The 17,330-nt window shown below is 37.0% G+C and overlaps 1 protein-coding gene across 2 annotated transcripts in view; it reads right to left on the bottom strand.

The window, feature by feature from the left end:
• LOC127436014 (EGF-like repeat and discoidin I-like domain-containing protein 3) overlaps positions 1 to 15,350 on the bottom strand; it is a 29,055-nt gene extending 13,705 nt beyond the window's left edge. Inside the window, exons 1-3 of one of the 2 annotated variants that reach the window (XM_051689892.1) lie at positions 15,156 to 15,350; positions 2,092 to 2,217; positions 1,821 to 1,952 (exon numbers count right to left, since the gene is read on the bottom strand). In XM_051689892.1, the coding sequence (XP_051545852.1) occupies positions 1,821 to 1,952; positions 2,092 to 2,217; positions 15,156 to 15,237 (340 nt within the window). In that variant the 5' untranslated portion in view covers positions 15,238 to 15,350. The remainder of the gene's footprint in view (positions 1 to 1,820; positions 1,953 to 2,091; positions 2,218 to 15,155) is intronic. The other variant, XM_051689893.1, reaches the window with a different exon arrangement.
• Positions 15,351 to 17,330: the final 1,980 nt, after the last annotated feature.

Raw genomic sequence — 17,330 nt, 5'->3', positions numbered from 1 at the left:
TAATTTAATTACTTTTTAAGTCCAAATTGTAGTGTAATGCATTACATTTTAAATTATTGTAATCAGATCACCATTACTGAATTGTAATTACTTAGTTAGAACTAGGTAATTACTTTTAAGTCCATTACTTGGGTTGCACATTTCAAAAATAATATTGTTTATGTGTAATACATTTAAAATATGAATTCACATGCTCATATATGCCTTTTTGTGTGTCTGTGACAGCTAAAGGGTGTGCGACAATGAACAAGGAAGAAATTTTGACGTTACTTTTAATTCGTAAAAAAAAAAACATTTCTGTGAAAAGTGTTTTGGAAAGTAACTTAAAATAAAACAATTAGTAATGTGATTACTTTTCAATAAAGTAATCCCATTATAATGTTAGAGAAATAATTAGTAATTTTTAGTGGATTATTTAACTAATCTAATAGTGTTGATCACCATATCAGAGCGCATCTAACTAGCAACACCAAGAGTCTCTGATAGTAAAAAGAAAGTCCTAAAGACGTATATCTGAAAAATATATTGTCTGATAAAGAAAGTGGCACATTATCTGCAGTGGGACCTTCTTTTTTTGTGAACAGACATGACGTAAGATATGAATTTGTTTATCTGCTGGCTTGGAAATGATATTTTGTTCATTTCTAACTAAATATTAAATCATAATTCTTCTATAGTGTCGCTTTAGCCTGTTCTTGATCTTACTGTGAACGATTCATCGGTGTATGTTATTTAAAGAAAACAAAATGTGTGTCTTCGTAATCTTTAATCAAAATATAATAACTTGCTATTCCTTTGAAATAAGTTTCCTTTATGGCTGACTTCACCAAGCTCTATTATTTTCACTCAGAAATATGTCAATAAGGATTTTTTATTTTTTTTTACTTAAAAATAACATTCATTGCACCATCTGTTCATTTCCATAACAGAGTAACGTCACTTGTTGAGAATGTGCAAGTATCATTGCCATAGTTCACTTGATGGGACTGTGTTAGGGGCTGTGTAGCCATGACTTGGCTGTTTGTTTGCAGTTGTGTTTTGGGCTGAAGGTCTATTTTGCTCCTCAGTCAACAGCAGACGACAATAAAGACTGAAGCAGTTCTTTGCTGTGTTAACAATTGCATCTGTTAACATAGCAGAGAATTGGCCATCTGTCCTCATTACATCCGGAGAGCTTCTGGGATTGACGTATACCATGATACTTGGTGAAATAATCAGTCACACATTTCTGAAAAGCACAGCTGTATGTGATCTGTTATCCTTGCGTGCAAAAGAACCTCATCTAATAAAGGGCTTCTGCAATAAAGTTTCTAAAATGTATTTGCATACGAGCTATGACCTGCCCAAGTTTATAAAAGACAAAAAAAAAAAAAAAAAAAAAATCAACAAACACATTTAGGATCTGTTCTAAATCCTAGGGAGCTGCCAAAGCCTGAATGATATTATATAAAAAAAAATGAATCAATGAAAATTGACAAAAAGTCCAATCTAATAAAAAAAATTAACCATTTTACCCCAAATGTGTGTGCTTTTATATATTTGTATGCATTTTAGTGTTGAGGTGTTAGCTTAGCCACATGCTAATCAAATATAAATAATATAAATATAAATAATAATAAATAAAAGGCTTAACGGAAAATCTTATTGAAATGAATTGCGAGTTGAGTCTCCAACTCAGTCACTTATGACATTCCATTTCAGCTAGGATGCTGCCAAAGAAGGCAGCTCCTAATGTAGGCAGTACAGAAGACTGCAAGGCAGCTCACTAGGTTTTGGAACAGAGCCTTTAACTAGAAACAGTTTGGTTGATAGTGACTCACTGTTCTGGCAGTGGATTCCATCGTAACCTATTGGACACTTGCAAACGTATTCGCTGAAGACGTCTCCTCGACGTGAGTTGGGGATGATCTCACAGACACCCTCGTTTTTACAGGGGTTAGGGCTGCAGGACCCTGAGAACAAAGGTCACATGAGAAAAGATTAGTGTTTGACATCAGACACAGCTGTAATAGACACAAGTACCTTTGCACATTTGGCTTTACAACTATGTGTTTTCCAAAATAAACTATAAATAACTGATAAGATAGTTACCAATCCCTGTCTCATTGCAGGTTGGTCCAGTGAAGCCGTCAGTGCAGATGCAGATAAAGGGATCCTTCCCTGTTCCCGTCACACAAGTTCCTCCATTCAGACACACATTCACCTCACAGCAGTCAGCTGAGAAGAGAGAGAGAAAGACAGTGGATATGATATTATATCAATTATTGACTTGATTTTCCACAAAATACAATGGGTTTAGTCAAAGTCCTTATTAAGCAAGTAAATTCACTTGGCAAACATCTTGGTAACGTCCCCAGGAAGCTATTTTCTATGTAGTTAATGAAGAGAGAACAACATTTCTAAAACTGTTTGTCAAGATTACAGTGCGTTTCGAATTTTAATTCAGCAATCAAAGCTGAACGGTATCATAAATGTAGTTACTTTAGATCAAGTCATGATTCAAGATCAAAAGACGATTGGCTATTTTAACAGAAAGGCAGGACTTCTGTTTCTGCAGCCGCCATATTGAGCGTTATGATTTCTACCATTTATTTTTCTATGAGCACCCTGTACCCTCATATCTCTGGTTGAGTTTAGCATCATTTTCTGTGTTTTCTGATGGGACGTTTCTATGGTTACAAAACACAATGAAAGTACACGATTGAGAATGTTTTGTTTATTCAAAAAAGGAAGTAGACAAGACACTGGGTTCACAATGTGGTTATGTTTTTATTAGGGCTGGATGAGAAGAATACCATCCAAAATGCTGACGGGGCTGCAGCATTATGAAAAACTAGATGTTCTGTTCAGGACAGCAGCCCTGTGGCCTATAGTCAAATGGTTTCTAAGGGTCAGGAATGTTTACTGTACTTGGGAGATCAAAATACTTAGGAAAAAGTATGAAAATAGATGTTAGAGGAAATGTATATGCAAATTTAGAAGGCATAAATGTAAAAACAATAAAAAAAATAAAAAGAAGAATTTAAAGCCCCGAAAGTCCTGTGTTTATGCATTTTCTACTGAAATAGCCTTTAGTTCACGTTAACACCATGGTTTAGGGGGAGGGACATTCTCATTTTAGAGAGCATCTGATTGGACAAAATGAGTAAGCGCAAGATTACTTATTACTCAAACTACAAAGACTCCTTTAAAATATTGAAAATACTTTAAATTACTAAACTGCACCTCTAGCATTTTTTCAGTACATATTGAATTGGAAGGCCAAGAAAACCCATCCTCTCGCTATCTTTTGAGCTGTTGCTATCTTTAAAGGTTAATTTTAGGCCCATAGATATAGTCCTTGAATTTGCAGAGTTACAATCCACAACAGTAGCTGGCTTCTTACAACTCTGTGTAAATGACACCTCAGTGAGAGACTTCCTACGTATCGTTGTGTCCTCCCTTCTTATCCAAACGCTTGCCTTTATCTTTGGAATGAAATGTATCCTCCTTTGAATACTATATCAGAAGGCAAAAAGTACAATCCCCCTAATTCTGTCAAAAAGACACCAACTGTTCCCTTTTGGAAATGCTTTTTTATTGCCTAATATCTTTGATCGAATATGCCAGGAACAAACTGTTTAGCATCTCAAAACACATCCATTACTGATAAGCACAAAAAACACCAGAGGAACAGAAACTGTCTCTTACTTGTCACCGATAGCCTGAAGGATTCAGAGTCAACAAAAGTGGTTATGGTTGAACGAGTACAACAAGACTGGCATGGGGAAGTGGAGCATCGAAAGTAATTCATAGCGGATTAATGACACAATTTAAAGTTGTATCTGGATTCGCTTCTGCATTAGTTTCCATAGAAATGGAAACTGAAAAGAAATCTTTTGGCACTTTAGCAAGGTGCTGACATACATGCACTGTACATGCACGCGTCTCATGTTAATCATGAGGGGTTCCGTTAACTCACTGAGATGGGGGGGGGGGGGGGGGGGTTGGGGGGGGGGGCCTGGGTAGCTCAGCGAGCAATGACGCTGACTACCACACTTTGAGTCACGAGTTTGAATCCAGGGTGTGCTGAGTGACTCTAGCCAGGCCTCCTAATCAACCAAATTGACCCAGTTGCTAGGGAGGGTAGAGTCACATGGGTTACTCTCCTCGTGGTTGCGATAAAGTGGTTCTCGCTCTTGGGGTGCGTGGCAAGTTGTGTGCGGCGATCGCTGGGAATAGCGTGAGCCGGAGATATGAGCTGCTCGTCATCCGAAGATCCAACTGCACATATACAGACACCACTGTCTTTCACTGAAGCTGCTCTGCACTTGGTTAAAAAGCATTCAAAGCCTCTGTCGGTTACTTATGATATGATGAGTGAACTCGCGCCTCATTTGGACAACACAGCGTCAATTGTGATAAGACATGCTGGTGTTAAAGTAAATCTTTAATATTTACTTCAGTCATTGTCACTATGGATACAGCTGTTAGAATATGGTTGTGAATTCGGTTATTTGTTCATACAGACAGTATTCAAGCCGCTACTATAAGATGTTGTGTGAAAAGGACATTTCAAGACTTACACCTGTAAGTAAATGGGGTTGTCAATCCCAAACACTGACTGTGTGAACGTAGCCTACAACTGTACAGAGTGGTTATCGAAGTTACCGTAGCCTTTGTTGGCACCAACCAGTCTGGCCATTCTCCGCTGACCTCCCTCATCAACAAGGTGTTTCCATCTGCAGAAGTGACCCTCACTGGATGTTTTTTATTTTTGGCACTATTTTGAGTAAACTCTAGAGACTGTTGTGCATGAAAATCCCAGAAATACTCAAACCAGCCCATCTGGCACCAACAATCATAACATGGTCGAAATCACTGAGATCACATTTTTCCCCATTCTGATGGTTGATGTGAACATTAACTGAAGCTCCTGACCCATACCTGCATGATTTTTTGCACTGCATTGCTGCCACATGATTGGTGCTCAGTGAGTGAACTTATGTACAGAAGGTCCAAAAGTCTACAATAAAAAAAATCTGTAATTAAAATTCTAATTTAAACCTGGAAATAAACAAACTTTTAGGATTTTAAAATATTTAAAACAAAGAAACATTATGACGTAAAAATGAATAAGTACTATTATTAATGTCACTTATCAAATAAGCAGATTTGTGGCACTGACCATGTTAACTGTATTGTACAAAAGTTTAGATTTCCTTGCTTCAATTAAAGCACAAGATGCACTTTGAAAGATTTTTAATCATGCTGGATCACACAGAATATCGAGTGCATGCTGTCATTAAAGCAAATTCGCGAAATACTAAATACTTATAAATTCATGTTCATTTTTCAATTCAAATACTTATAAATTTATACACCTTTTTCAATTTAAATTTTCTCTCAAACTGCCATTCTAAAAAAATATTTGTAACAAAGTTTTGTAATAAATTAGAAATAACTCATCTATATTCAGTAAAAACACATCCAAATAGCACATCATGTATCAACAGCTTCCAGCTATACTTGTTATTTACTGGTTTAAAATCAGATCTTAATGTGACATTAAAGTCTATATGTTCTGGAAGGCCATTAGACAAAACAGAACACATCAGCTGAACAGAAAGCTGTTTGATGAAACGAAAAATCATCAGCTGAGCTGGCCTTTTGATCAGCAAAAGCTCTGTAAAGAGTGAAAGCGGATTATTCCCATGGGCTATCTTCAGATAGATAGCTGTAGGCAATATGGTATGTCACATGCTCTGTTTCTGAGTTAAACATATAGGCAGGCAACTGTGGGTGAGTCCGTTGCTCTCTCACAAATGAGGCACACAAACAGGGACAAAGAGGGCAGCAATTGAGTTTGGCAAGGCAATTGTGCCCCTGAAAAAACAAGTGGGGCAGGGCTGAATCAGTGCAGAAAATAATTAATAGCCGGAGTTATATTGGGCCGATCCCCAATTTGGCAAGAAAAGTATTTTACATTTGACACATGTGCGACTGCTCTGATGTCGACGTCCCAGGAAATGTGTAGGCTTAAAGGGACAGTTTACCCAATATGATTCTTCTGGCATCATTTACTCACCCTCATGTCATTCCAAAACCATAAAGGAGAAATTTTGGAGAATGTACTGATTGCTATTTTTTTTTTTTAAACATACATTTTAGACTAAAGGATTTTGCGCTACATAGTGCATTGTTACGGCGCTGGCCTATTCACAACTCAAGTTATGCATCTAGCGCAACTTGTTCAAGTTCAGCTGTGAATTTGCTTAATTGTTTGTGCAGATTCACGCAATATAGTACAAACTCAGCTGTGCACTCGCTTCATTTTCTGTGCAGATGTAAGTGGTAATATTATATTGATGTTGTTGTTATAGCTGATTAATGTTATATAGGATGTGTTTTAAAAAAAGTGATTAACCCACTAAGCACTTCAGATTATCAGTGTTCAGCTCTTTAGCTCTGGCAGTTCAGAGGGTGCAATCCTCAAAATTCTATGACTGGATCATTTGACAAGGTTTAATTTAACGTGGTTTTTCTTCTTCTAAATAAAACATTGTTAGTGCATTGGTAATATCTTGCAGTGTTATTTATTTTAAGTCTATTTTTGTCAACTGTATGTTTTAAGTAGGATTTTTTTTATTATCCTTATGATGCGTATTATTTTCCACCTCGTCTTTGTTATATATGAAACATCATAACTCCAGTGAGGACCTTTCTAAAACCGGACAATTAAGCAAGAAAAAGAAAGGCAAACTACTTAAGACTGTTTATTCCACCAAAAGTAACTTGAATGCAAACACATTAAATACATGTACAGTACATACAGGCTACTTGGAATACAAGAGTATAATGTGCCATTTAAATATTTCAGAGCTGAACATAGCTAGAAAAGTATTCCATATTCTATCATTCACCATAAAAAAACTTTGATTTTAACATTTAAAAAAAAATAATTTTTAAAGTAATTTGCATTACTTTTCCAGGCCTTGAAATCACAATTTTAAAAATCCCTGATATTTCTAGGATTTCCATGACCGTGGGGCCCTGAATCAATAAACTAATATTACAACATTAAAGTAACATCATCTGACTACACTGAGAGTCAAAGAAAAGAGAAAAAGCAAACAAATAGATGACTTTTTAGTCCTCAACTAAACAATGATACCAGTAAAATTGCACAATTTTATCTTATAGAAAACAGCTTAATAAGTTTCCTCACAATTAAATCACTTTATTTCAGTAGTGACCCAGTGTCAGAAATTAAATTTTACATTTAAAGACATTATTGCCCCCTGTATTTGATTTTCAGGGGCATTATTTACCTGAGGGCAATTTAAAACATGTGTCTTATCCGTTTGTCAAAATGTCAATTTAATCAGTTAATTCATATAAATTCTTAAGTCTGAGAATGTATTAGGTCTTACCTAAAATTACATCAACATCAACTATATCAAATAAAAAAAACAAAAGAATTCATTACGAGGGCATTTTTTGCCCCCACATTTTGAATTTTGGAAGCATTTTAATGATTTTTAATGCCGTTTTTGCCCCATGCTCCCCTTATTTCAGACCATGTAGTGGCCACGCAGCGAGTTAGCAGCTGTATCAAAAGGTTTGAGCCTGTTTGACTCACGACAACAGCGCAATTGCAAGCTGTCATTTGCTCGTGTAGTGGCCACAGACATAAGGTTAAACATTAAACACTTACAGACATATGGTGCTTGAAAGACTCTGAAAACTGCTCAGGAAAAAGTTTCAGTGAGAGTTATGGTGCATTCACATACAACGCGAAGCGAGCATTTCGCGCGGCGATTACATACAAAGTCAATGCAAAGATGCGAATAGACGGGTGGCGCGAATGAAGCGACTCGAACACACGAAATCACTTCATTGAAATTGTTCAACTCGAGCAAGAAATTCGCATGACGCGCTGTCTCGGAAGCCTATCAGCATTGAGATTGTCCGGATGTCACTGACGTACTGACGTAGTAGAAGAAGAAATCTGGAAAAATGGATGAAAATATTTTTGTAGCGGTGTGTGGGCACCCGGATTTGTATGACACAACGTCAGTCATCAAGACGCAGTTCCTGGAGAATGCGGTGAAATTCACCATGCTGTATGCGCCTCCGGATGATATCATGCACCCAAACATGATACGTGTTTGGTTTTCCAATGTATCTGGGACTTCCACAACAGATACAGAGCAGCAATCGTTGTGATATCTGCCATGGTTGATGGCGGAAAGATAAGTTGTCATAGAAGCCCCTCCTCCTGTCCTTTTATGGAAGAGAAGGGGGAATACTCACGGGAATGAGAGTTTAAACACAAATGTATAATCCAGCGGTCAAACTCGCGCGAGCAATGCGAAGTGTAAATTTTCTTTGCGTTGTATGTGAACGCACCATTACGGATGGAATGGAGAGCATGCGCAATCCCGTGAAGGGCGATGGAAGCGTGCAGCATGCGTCTGTGAGGGGAGAGCTGTGAGGGCACGCACTCCGGGATGCACTAGAAAATGAAATCATGCATGTAACTAATTTTGATATATTCTAAAATATTATCTACTAATTTGCTGAATCGAGATTCAACCGATTTTTTACAGTTTAAATAGATTATTGACCAACACTAATGATTCTCGATTCAAAAATCATATTTTAAGATCGATGCATATGAATTGGCAGGATTAGTAATCGATGCATCGAGAAAACAAGTGAATCACCACACCCCTAGTTTTCTGATATTTAGTCTTGCTGAATATTCGAGTTTAGCTATATTAACAGATTTTGACATTCTGGAATATTTTTAGCCGTTGACATTGACATGTTACTGATGTATAAGATAGGCTACTGGTGCAATAACAGACAGAAATTTTAAAGCCAATGCAAACTGTTTTTTAGTTTTATATTATGGTATTTAAGTATTTTGTGATATTTAAAAAAAAAATTACATTTCTATTCCATGTTCGATGACGTGCTTTTTAAAGTTTGATCCACAAATACACGCAATGTGCGCACACCCCCTCCCCTGCCCTCCAACCACCATGCAACAGCCAAGTCATTTCTGAAGCTTGAAAGCTCCAGTAACCATTTATTTTATTTTCATGGAAAAGAGCGACTAGTCCATTCTTCAAAATGTCTCTTTTTGTGTTTCGCAGAAGAAAGAAAGTCATATGGGTTTGGAACAACATGAGGATGAGTTAATGATGACAATTTTCATTTTTGGGTTAACTATATCTTTCAAGTTTTGGGACCAACTGTAAGGAAACAGTCCAAAAACAAACATTCAATTTGCTAATTAAAAATATTGTTTGTGAAATGTTCAGAGGAAACTTAAAATGTGCAGAAAAAAAATGGGCCCTAAATGAACATAAAAATAACAAAACAGAGCAAAACCATCAAACCATGCGCTCTCTCATTTCATGTATCTGGGACACGACTTGTGCATGTCTTAAAATGACTTAAATGATGACATGAACTGCAATCCTATGTGAAAGACAGTTATATCAGAACTAATAACAGTTGAAAATAGGGAAGGGCTTTTAGAAATGAGTTATCAGCAAAAGGATTCATTCAGCTACAATCTGCCAACAAAGAACCCTTGACAATCGTATTTGGAACAGGTGCAAACAAACATAAAAGACTGCATGACAACCAAAACATCGCACATGTGCATGTACGTGCATGCAAACGGAACAGCACACCTACACACTGAATTCCTGTATGATTCTAGGACAAAAAGTATTCACAATAAACAGCAGTGACAGGAAATATAACCGTACTGAATATGTAGTGCTTTGAACTGCTTTTCTTAACCGCACTGTCATTCTCACACAGGCTAGTTTGGTGTTAAAAGGGTCATACCATTACACTATTTTCCGCTGAGGTCCACTTAGAATGTTAGTGCAGTTTTTGTGCCATAATGTGCTACAAAAACAGTCATAATTCAATTTGTATGATAATTTTCCTGCGTTACTCTAAACCTTGGAATTAAACAAAAAAAAGAATGTGTTCAAGTAACAAGCCATTTTTGAAGCTTAATTTCAATAAATGGTCATTTTGCTCTAGGGAGGAAGTTTTGAGTTCTGAAAGTGACAGTATAATTTAAAAGTCCAATAAACTCTTATTTTAAAAGATCAAGGAAATATACACTCACTGGGCAGTGGTAGCTCAGTGGTTAAGGCTCTGGGTTACTGATCAGAAGGTCGGGGGTTCAAGCCCCAGCACCGCCAAGATGCCACTGTTGGGCCCTTGAGCAAGGCCCTTGACCCTATCTGCTCCAGGGGCGCCGTATCATGGCTGACCCTGCACTCTGACCCCAGCCTAGCTGGGATATGTGAAAAAGAAGAATTTCACTGTATATGTGCAAATGTATAATGTGTGATGAATAAAGATAAATTATAAATTATTATTATTATTAGGAACGCCTGTATACTACTTATTCATGCGATTATCTAATCAGCCAATCGTGTGGCAGATCATGCAGATATAGGTCAGGAGTTTTAGTTAATGTTCACATCAACCATCAGAATGTGGAAAAAATGTGATCTCAGTGATTTCAACCGTGTCATGATTGTTGGTGCCAGACGGGCTGGTTTGAGTATTTCTGTAACTGCTGATCTCCTGGGATTTTCATGCGCAACAGTCTCTAGAATTTACTCCGAATGGTGCAAAAAACAGAAAACATCCAGTGAGGGGCAGTTCTGCAGACGGAAACTCCTTGTTGATGAAAGAGGTCAACAGAGAATGGCCAGACTGGTTTGAGCAGACAGAAAGGCTACGGTAACTCAGATAACCTCTCTGTACAATTGTAGTGAGCAGAATAGCATCTCAGAATGCACAACACGTCGAACCTTGAGGCGAATGGGCTACAACAGCAGAAGACCATGACATGCACTTTATAAGGACCATAGTGTTCCTAATAAAGTGTTCAGTGAGTGTATTTCATAATGATATGACCCCTTTAAAGTGTTCCCAAGTCTTCATACTAATGAGCTGGTGACTTTTGGTCTTGCAGAACTGACCCTAAAAGTTATGCATAATATACACGTAATGCAACAGAACCTTTAGTTGTTAAAATAGCATGTGTTGATTTGTGGTCCAACCTTTATGTATATGTAGAAGCTTTGAAACTTTCTTTATAGGTTTTGAACTGACTTCATGCCATACATTAAATGTGTCCTGGATTTCATATTCAAATTCACCATTAATGGCTTGAATATGTATGTGTGTGCATTACTGTCCAAATGGGAGTTTAGTTTGTTTTCTCAGCTATATGCGATGACAAGATCCTGACATGCTTTAGCCCCGGAGACCTCAGTGTTCCAAACCGCATGTTCCAAACGTCACTTTATCCAACGTAGAAACTGCCACAACAACTCAAACACACCGAGGCATACAGTGTTGAGCCTTATGGCTGAGGTCATTATCACCTCTGTAATGACCAAGCAAATAACCCTCAACAAAATGATATATGCACAGAAGAGACTAACTTTACATGGATCAATAAACTGGTGTTAAAAGCACAGTTTAGGAAGACAAGAAAGCTAGACGGGCATGCATCATCAGGTGCGATTTCTGTAATCTACAAGCATTTCACCAGAACACAGCCATCTGTTCTTAAAAATAATCCACAAAGTCTAAAAATATACTGTGACGTACAGAGAAAAAAGCCATTCTCTAAGGCAACGCAAATAGGCTTATATTAATCTTACTTGGAAATGTACAACATAAAGGCATAATATTTTTACACTCAACACAGAGATACAAAATCCAAATAAATCATGTATGCACAGCAGTGGATTCTTCCAAAAGCTAGTGACAAAAGTTTGTTGAGAAGTGTTGGAACAGGGGAATCATGATTTAAAAAATTCAAGACAGCAGATTGGAAACTGGAGCATGAGGCAAAGATGGATCGAAATTATATGAGAAATGCAATGGCTATGAATGAAACATTGATTAGGGCTTATTGAAAATTAATCACAAGACAAGCAGCCCTCATTGGGCCGGTATTAGAAGTGAAATCGTCAGAACAAATGAGCCCGTCCCTGGAGGGAAAGACCCCTTTGCCAGATGGCACCCGCCACGCGACAGCTTTTGAACGGCTCGCAAGCACATTCTTGCAAAAGAGAGGGAGAGAAAAGCCTGTGTGGTCGCTATAATTAGCGTACGCTCTCTCAGCTGACAAGTGGCCTGGGTTTGTGTTGTTTTGCATTGAGAGAAATCCTGATTTGCTGATTCCAAGCGGTTTTAACATTTTGCTAATTAAGGTGAGATTTTGATGGATGAGTCTTAGATCAGCTTGAGAAAGTGGCTTCCATCCAAAGCTGTTTACAATCTTAATCCTAGAAGTACGACAACAATTCTCCATAGCACACCCACAAAATAATATTCTGTTATTATTTCTCATCATCATGTCATTCCAAACCTGTACATTTTTCTTTTTCTGTCAAACACAAAAGGAGATGTTAGGAAGAATGTTCAAACTGCTCTTTTGCATACAATGAAAGTTAATGGTGACCAGGGACTGTCAAGCTCCTAAAGAACAAAAAAGGACCTTACAAGGATCATGAAAGTAGTTAATACAACTCATGTGCTATACTATTACAAGTAGAGGTCGACCAATAGTGGATTTTGCAGGTATGATAACTAAGATGGTGGAAAAGGCTAATAACGTTTAATTGGCTGATCGATTTAAAGAATTTATTTAAAATTGATTTACAGAATGTTAAAAAAACATTGAATCTTTCCTTACTATGACGGGCACAGATATAGAGGCTATGAATAAAATCCCAGAGGCAGTTTACTGTTCAACCAAAATCCCAATAAAAACCAGAAAAAGAAAAAAGAAAATTTGGTGCATAATGTGGGAATTTTAACTGTAAACAAGCCCAAAACACACCAGGGACACTTATTTTGAATTGACAGAGACTTGGCTCTGTTACAGTGCTCTATATTTAAGTATTTAACAAGGATTTTGTGTATATGTATACAGTATATATACATATGTGTATTTATATTTCACCAAATTAGATGTATTATTATTATTATAGAGAAGACATGAAGTTGAAGGCACGACGTATGTGCTGATGGGGCACTTGATTATCTAATCAAAATAATAAAATATACATTGAAGTGAAGATTTAAAAAAAATATGAATATTGTCAATGATGAAAGATTCAGATACAGCAAATCCCCATGTGATTGTTAATCACAAGCAATAATAAAAAAAAATATCGTAAAGTTTTTTGCTGATAACCTATAGTTGCATTAAAAAAAATAACAGTACCGATTAATTGGTAAAACCGATATATCAGTCGACCTCTAATTACAAGTCTTTTGAAGCCATACAGTAGCTTTGTGTGAGCAACAGACCAAAATCCAAGTCATTATTCACTGATAATCTTCCCCATAGATCTCATTTATGTGATTTGAATAAGTGTATATTCAAATCTGGTGCATTGGTTACGAGATACATAAGAACCAGTAATGTTTGGCATTGTTTACGTCAAACTTGGTGTGACATGTTTTGTTGTACCAAGTTTGAATATAAATGAACGTGAATGAGATTTGTGAGCTAAGAAGAAGAAGATTTTCAGTGAATAACAACTTAGATGTCTGTCTTTTCCTCCCAAAAAAGAATGGTATGGCTTCAAAAGACTTGGAATATACCAGCAGGACATATGAAATACTTGTATGGTGCTTTCTGTCATTTTGGAGCAAGACAGCCCCTGGTCACCATTAACTTTCACTCTATGGAAAAGATCGGCATGAACATTCTTCTAACCTTCTTTTGTTTTCCACTGAAGACAGAAAATAACAGGTTTGTAATAACAGGGTGAGTAAACGACGATGACCGATTTTTTTTTTGTTTTTTTTGTTTTTTGTGGCTTAACTACCCTTTTTACTTCTAAACATCACAGAGTGGCAATTTTATCACTTGAAGTGTGAAAACAGCAAGATCAAGAGGGGGACAAGTACACCAAACTCAATAAAAAGTCCATGGAAAGACACTCTCCAGAACATAACCACAAACCAATCATTGACGCAGTCTGCTGTAATGAAACTCTGGGAGCAAGAGGGTGATCAAATGTACTACTCGGGAAGGGCAGGGTGTGCACAAACCTGTCCTACTGCACTAGTCATTAGTGGCAGGAAGTGCCCTGGCCCATCAGGCTACACTGCATAGCCACATTCATGGGAAGTGACTCAGGGCTATGGTCACTTAAACCACACCTACAAACTGTAGCCAGATCACGGCCTGAGGCACAACGGCAGATTGGGACGTGTTCTTAAATGGAGAACAACGAGCACAGGACTAACATGAGTAATAGGACCAATTAGTTAGTTTAAACAAAATCTATCTAAATCAGGACAATGTCGAACAAGAACTTACAGTACAAAAAAAGGATTCATGTCTTTTTTGTGCATCTTTTGCTTAAGATTAAAACTAAAAAACATGCAGACCATATTAGTTGTAATGAGGTTGGAAGAGAAGTGCTCAAATGTATTAAAGCTCCTACACATTTAACCACAATGCATACTGCAGATGTCTGTCCAAGCCTTTAGGTCACTGGTAATGGGATGGAAATCAGGACATGATGTTTTGTATGCACTAATATAAGGATAGAAGGACAGAGCAAAGAGCCCAGGGTGTTAAGCGCAAGTATGGACACACATAATAGAACTGGAACATTCTTGGATCCAAGAGACAATTAGATGTCCACAGGGAAGTCTTTTCATGACCCCATGAGCTGTTTACAGGCGAAAAAGATACATAAATACAAACCCACATTGTGTATGTATACACACACACACACACACACACACACACACACACACAGTGTGTATATATATATATATATATATATATATATATATATAGACATAAATATACAATATTTGCACTTATAGGCTTAAATATCACATCATTCATTCATTTCAAAATATGTGTTATGACATTTAAAGCTACAGTTTAATCCACATTTTAATATAATTCGGAGGAGATATGTTTAGAGATATCTACTTAATGTTTTAGTCATTAACAACTCTGAAAAAAATAACTCGGACAATTAACTTTTAACCACTATCACCTGCTTTGTTTACATTTGTAGTTTACCATGCAGCCACTATAGCGCTCAACGCACAGACTAACAGAAAAAAACACTTACCTCTCGCAGTGAAGATTGAAACAACAAGAAAACAAGCCGCTAAAATTGGAAAACTAAAAAACAAGCTTGGGAAAGTTCTCATGGTGCAGAACTGTAGTTATTCTGTTCACTTCTCGAATCGTTCAGTACGATTCCGTTCGCCGTTATGACTACGGACAAGATTACAGTCGCGAGAGGGACAATATATGAGCTCCCACGTGCAACTCTTTAAAATATCGCCCCGCCCACGGCCCCGCCCTTGGGGAGTGATTAGAGAGCGATTAGGGAGCGAATAACGGTGCGTACAGTAAACAAAACAGCACGGGTTTACAGAACGAGGAAACATTTGGTGGATTCGGGCATTTTTAATGCTTAAAGATCTTAAAGTGGTCTTTTTTTTATCTAAATGTATATTATGGTCGTAAAATGCTTGGTTTACTGAATTTAGAACTGTTTATTTAAGGACGTTCCGACTTGGGAGGGACATTTATTCTATAAACAATCATTCCGTTAAATCATACAATGTAAGATTGGAGGTTTTGTTTTATAAAAGTGGTGGAGCGCAAAAACATCCTACTGGAAAGAAAACAAAAAAACAGTATAAACCAGTTTAAGCTGGTTTGGTGAGTTGGTTTACAGTAAGATGGTGCTCAGCTGGTTTTAGCTTGGAGCACCAACGTGACCAGGCTGGGGGACCAACAAACCATATTAGACAGGTTTTCATCAGGGTAGATTGTATTGTTGTCACGTAAACAATACATAAATAATGTTGCATTCATGCTTAATCAGTAATTGGACTTTGTAAGGTCAAGGTAGTGGGTGTGTTGTGGCAAAAATGCCTTTATGCATGCAAGTCGATGTAAAGTGTGGGCGTCGGTCTATTGGTGATCACTGGTGTTCTGTGCTCAAAATAACATGGCTATATTGTGCTTTTGTGTCCCTGTTATGTACTGCTACAGACTGCAAAGTTAAAAAGAAATCATAAGAAAGAAACTAAAACAGAGAGAGAAAAAGACGTGCTATTTCAGTTAACCCCAAACTTTAAAGGGCGTTGCAAAGTCAAAACTTTTTAGGAGTAGAACAATTGTTCATGCTACTAGATTCTTTTTTTTTTTTTTTTTTTTTTGTGCATTAAGAAAAATAGCTTGTTAATGTCTCTCTTGCCTCTGTTGCTGCGGCCCTAAGAGCTAAATGCTTCTCCACAGACACTTTAGCCAGCCCCACTTGATTTGATTGAATATAAAGTGAGGTTGATTTTCCTCCAGTGGAGCCACTAATCTCTAATAACATAATGGATCTTGGCCGGGGGAAATTACGGAGCTGGATTTAAACCTCAGGCATTTAAGATCTTGGTGGTCTTTCAAAATATCCATCTTATTTAGTGTCGGTAACTGAGTTTCATTTATGGCATTTACAGGAAATAATCGAATGAATTCTACCATGATCAAATCTGATATGCATTATAGAGTACATTTACTTCGGAGAGCCCATGGAACTTGCTGTGTACTTGTTATTTATGTAGTCGTTTGGATGTTCTTTGACTGTTTTTAGACTGCTGATCCACTGCTGTTGTCACTTTTGCATCTGGTCTCTCCAATTCTCTGAGTTTCTGTGAGAAAATGCCACTCTGACGAAAGCACTTGTAATACATGAAGATTGTAAACAACTTTCTCCAGACAAGTCATGGTGTGTTTTTAGTTGTATCCTGCCATCTTGTGGTTATTAGCTATTAACTATACACTGTACATGATATTGACGTTGAAAGTTACATCAAATCAATCAACCTCTACTCTTGTTCGAAGAATCTTGTTTATTTATGACTTAATTATTATGCCATATTAATTTCCTCACATTTTTAAATTGATAGTTCACCTAAAAATTTAAATGTTGTCATTTACTTTTCCTCATTTTGTTTTTGTGTGTAAAGAATAAATAAATAAAAGTCTCATGAAAAGCTGAAATTCTTGAAAAAAAAAAAGAAAAAAAAAAGAAAAAGAAACGTTGGCTTAAGTAGTTTGAAATAATCTTTAATAATTGTTTCTTTAAACTAAGTAGTAAAAAAATTCTGATTCTGCCATAATTTTGACACAACTCCAATCGGAGGCGACGAATGAAGAATGAAGTGCGCTCCATCCCACATAGCAATTTTTGTCTGGCCCAGCTCCAGTCCACATAATTTGTTTTTCCTTGGCCCAC

This window comes from Myxocyprinus asiaticus, chromosome 46 (genome assembly GCF_019703515.2).
Source record: "Myxocyprinus asiaticus isolate MX2 ecotype Aquarium Trade chromosome 46, UBuf_Myxa_2, whole genome shotgun sequence".
Classification (NCBI taxonomy): domain Eukaryota; kingdom Metazoa; phylum Chordata; class Actinopteri; order Cypriniformes; family Catostomidae; genus Myxocyprinus; species Myxocyprinus asiaticus.
The sequence above is the reverse complement of the archived record's forward strand: the minus strand, read 5'-3'. Positions and strand labels throughout refer to the sequence as shown.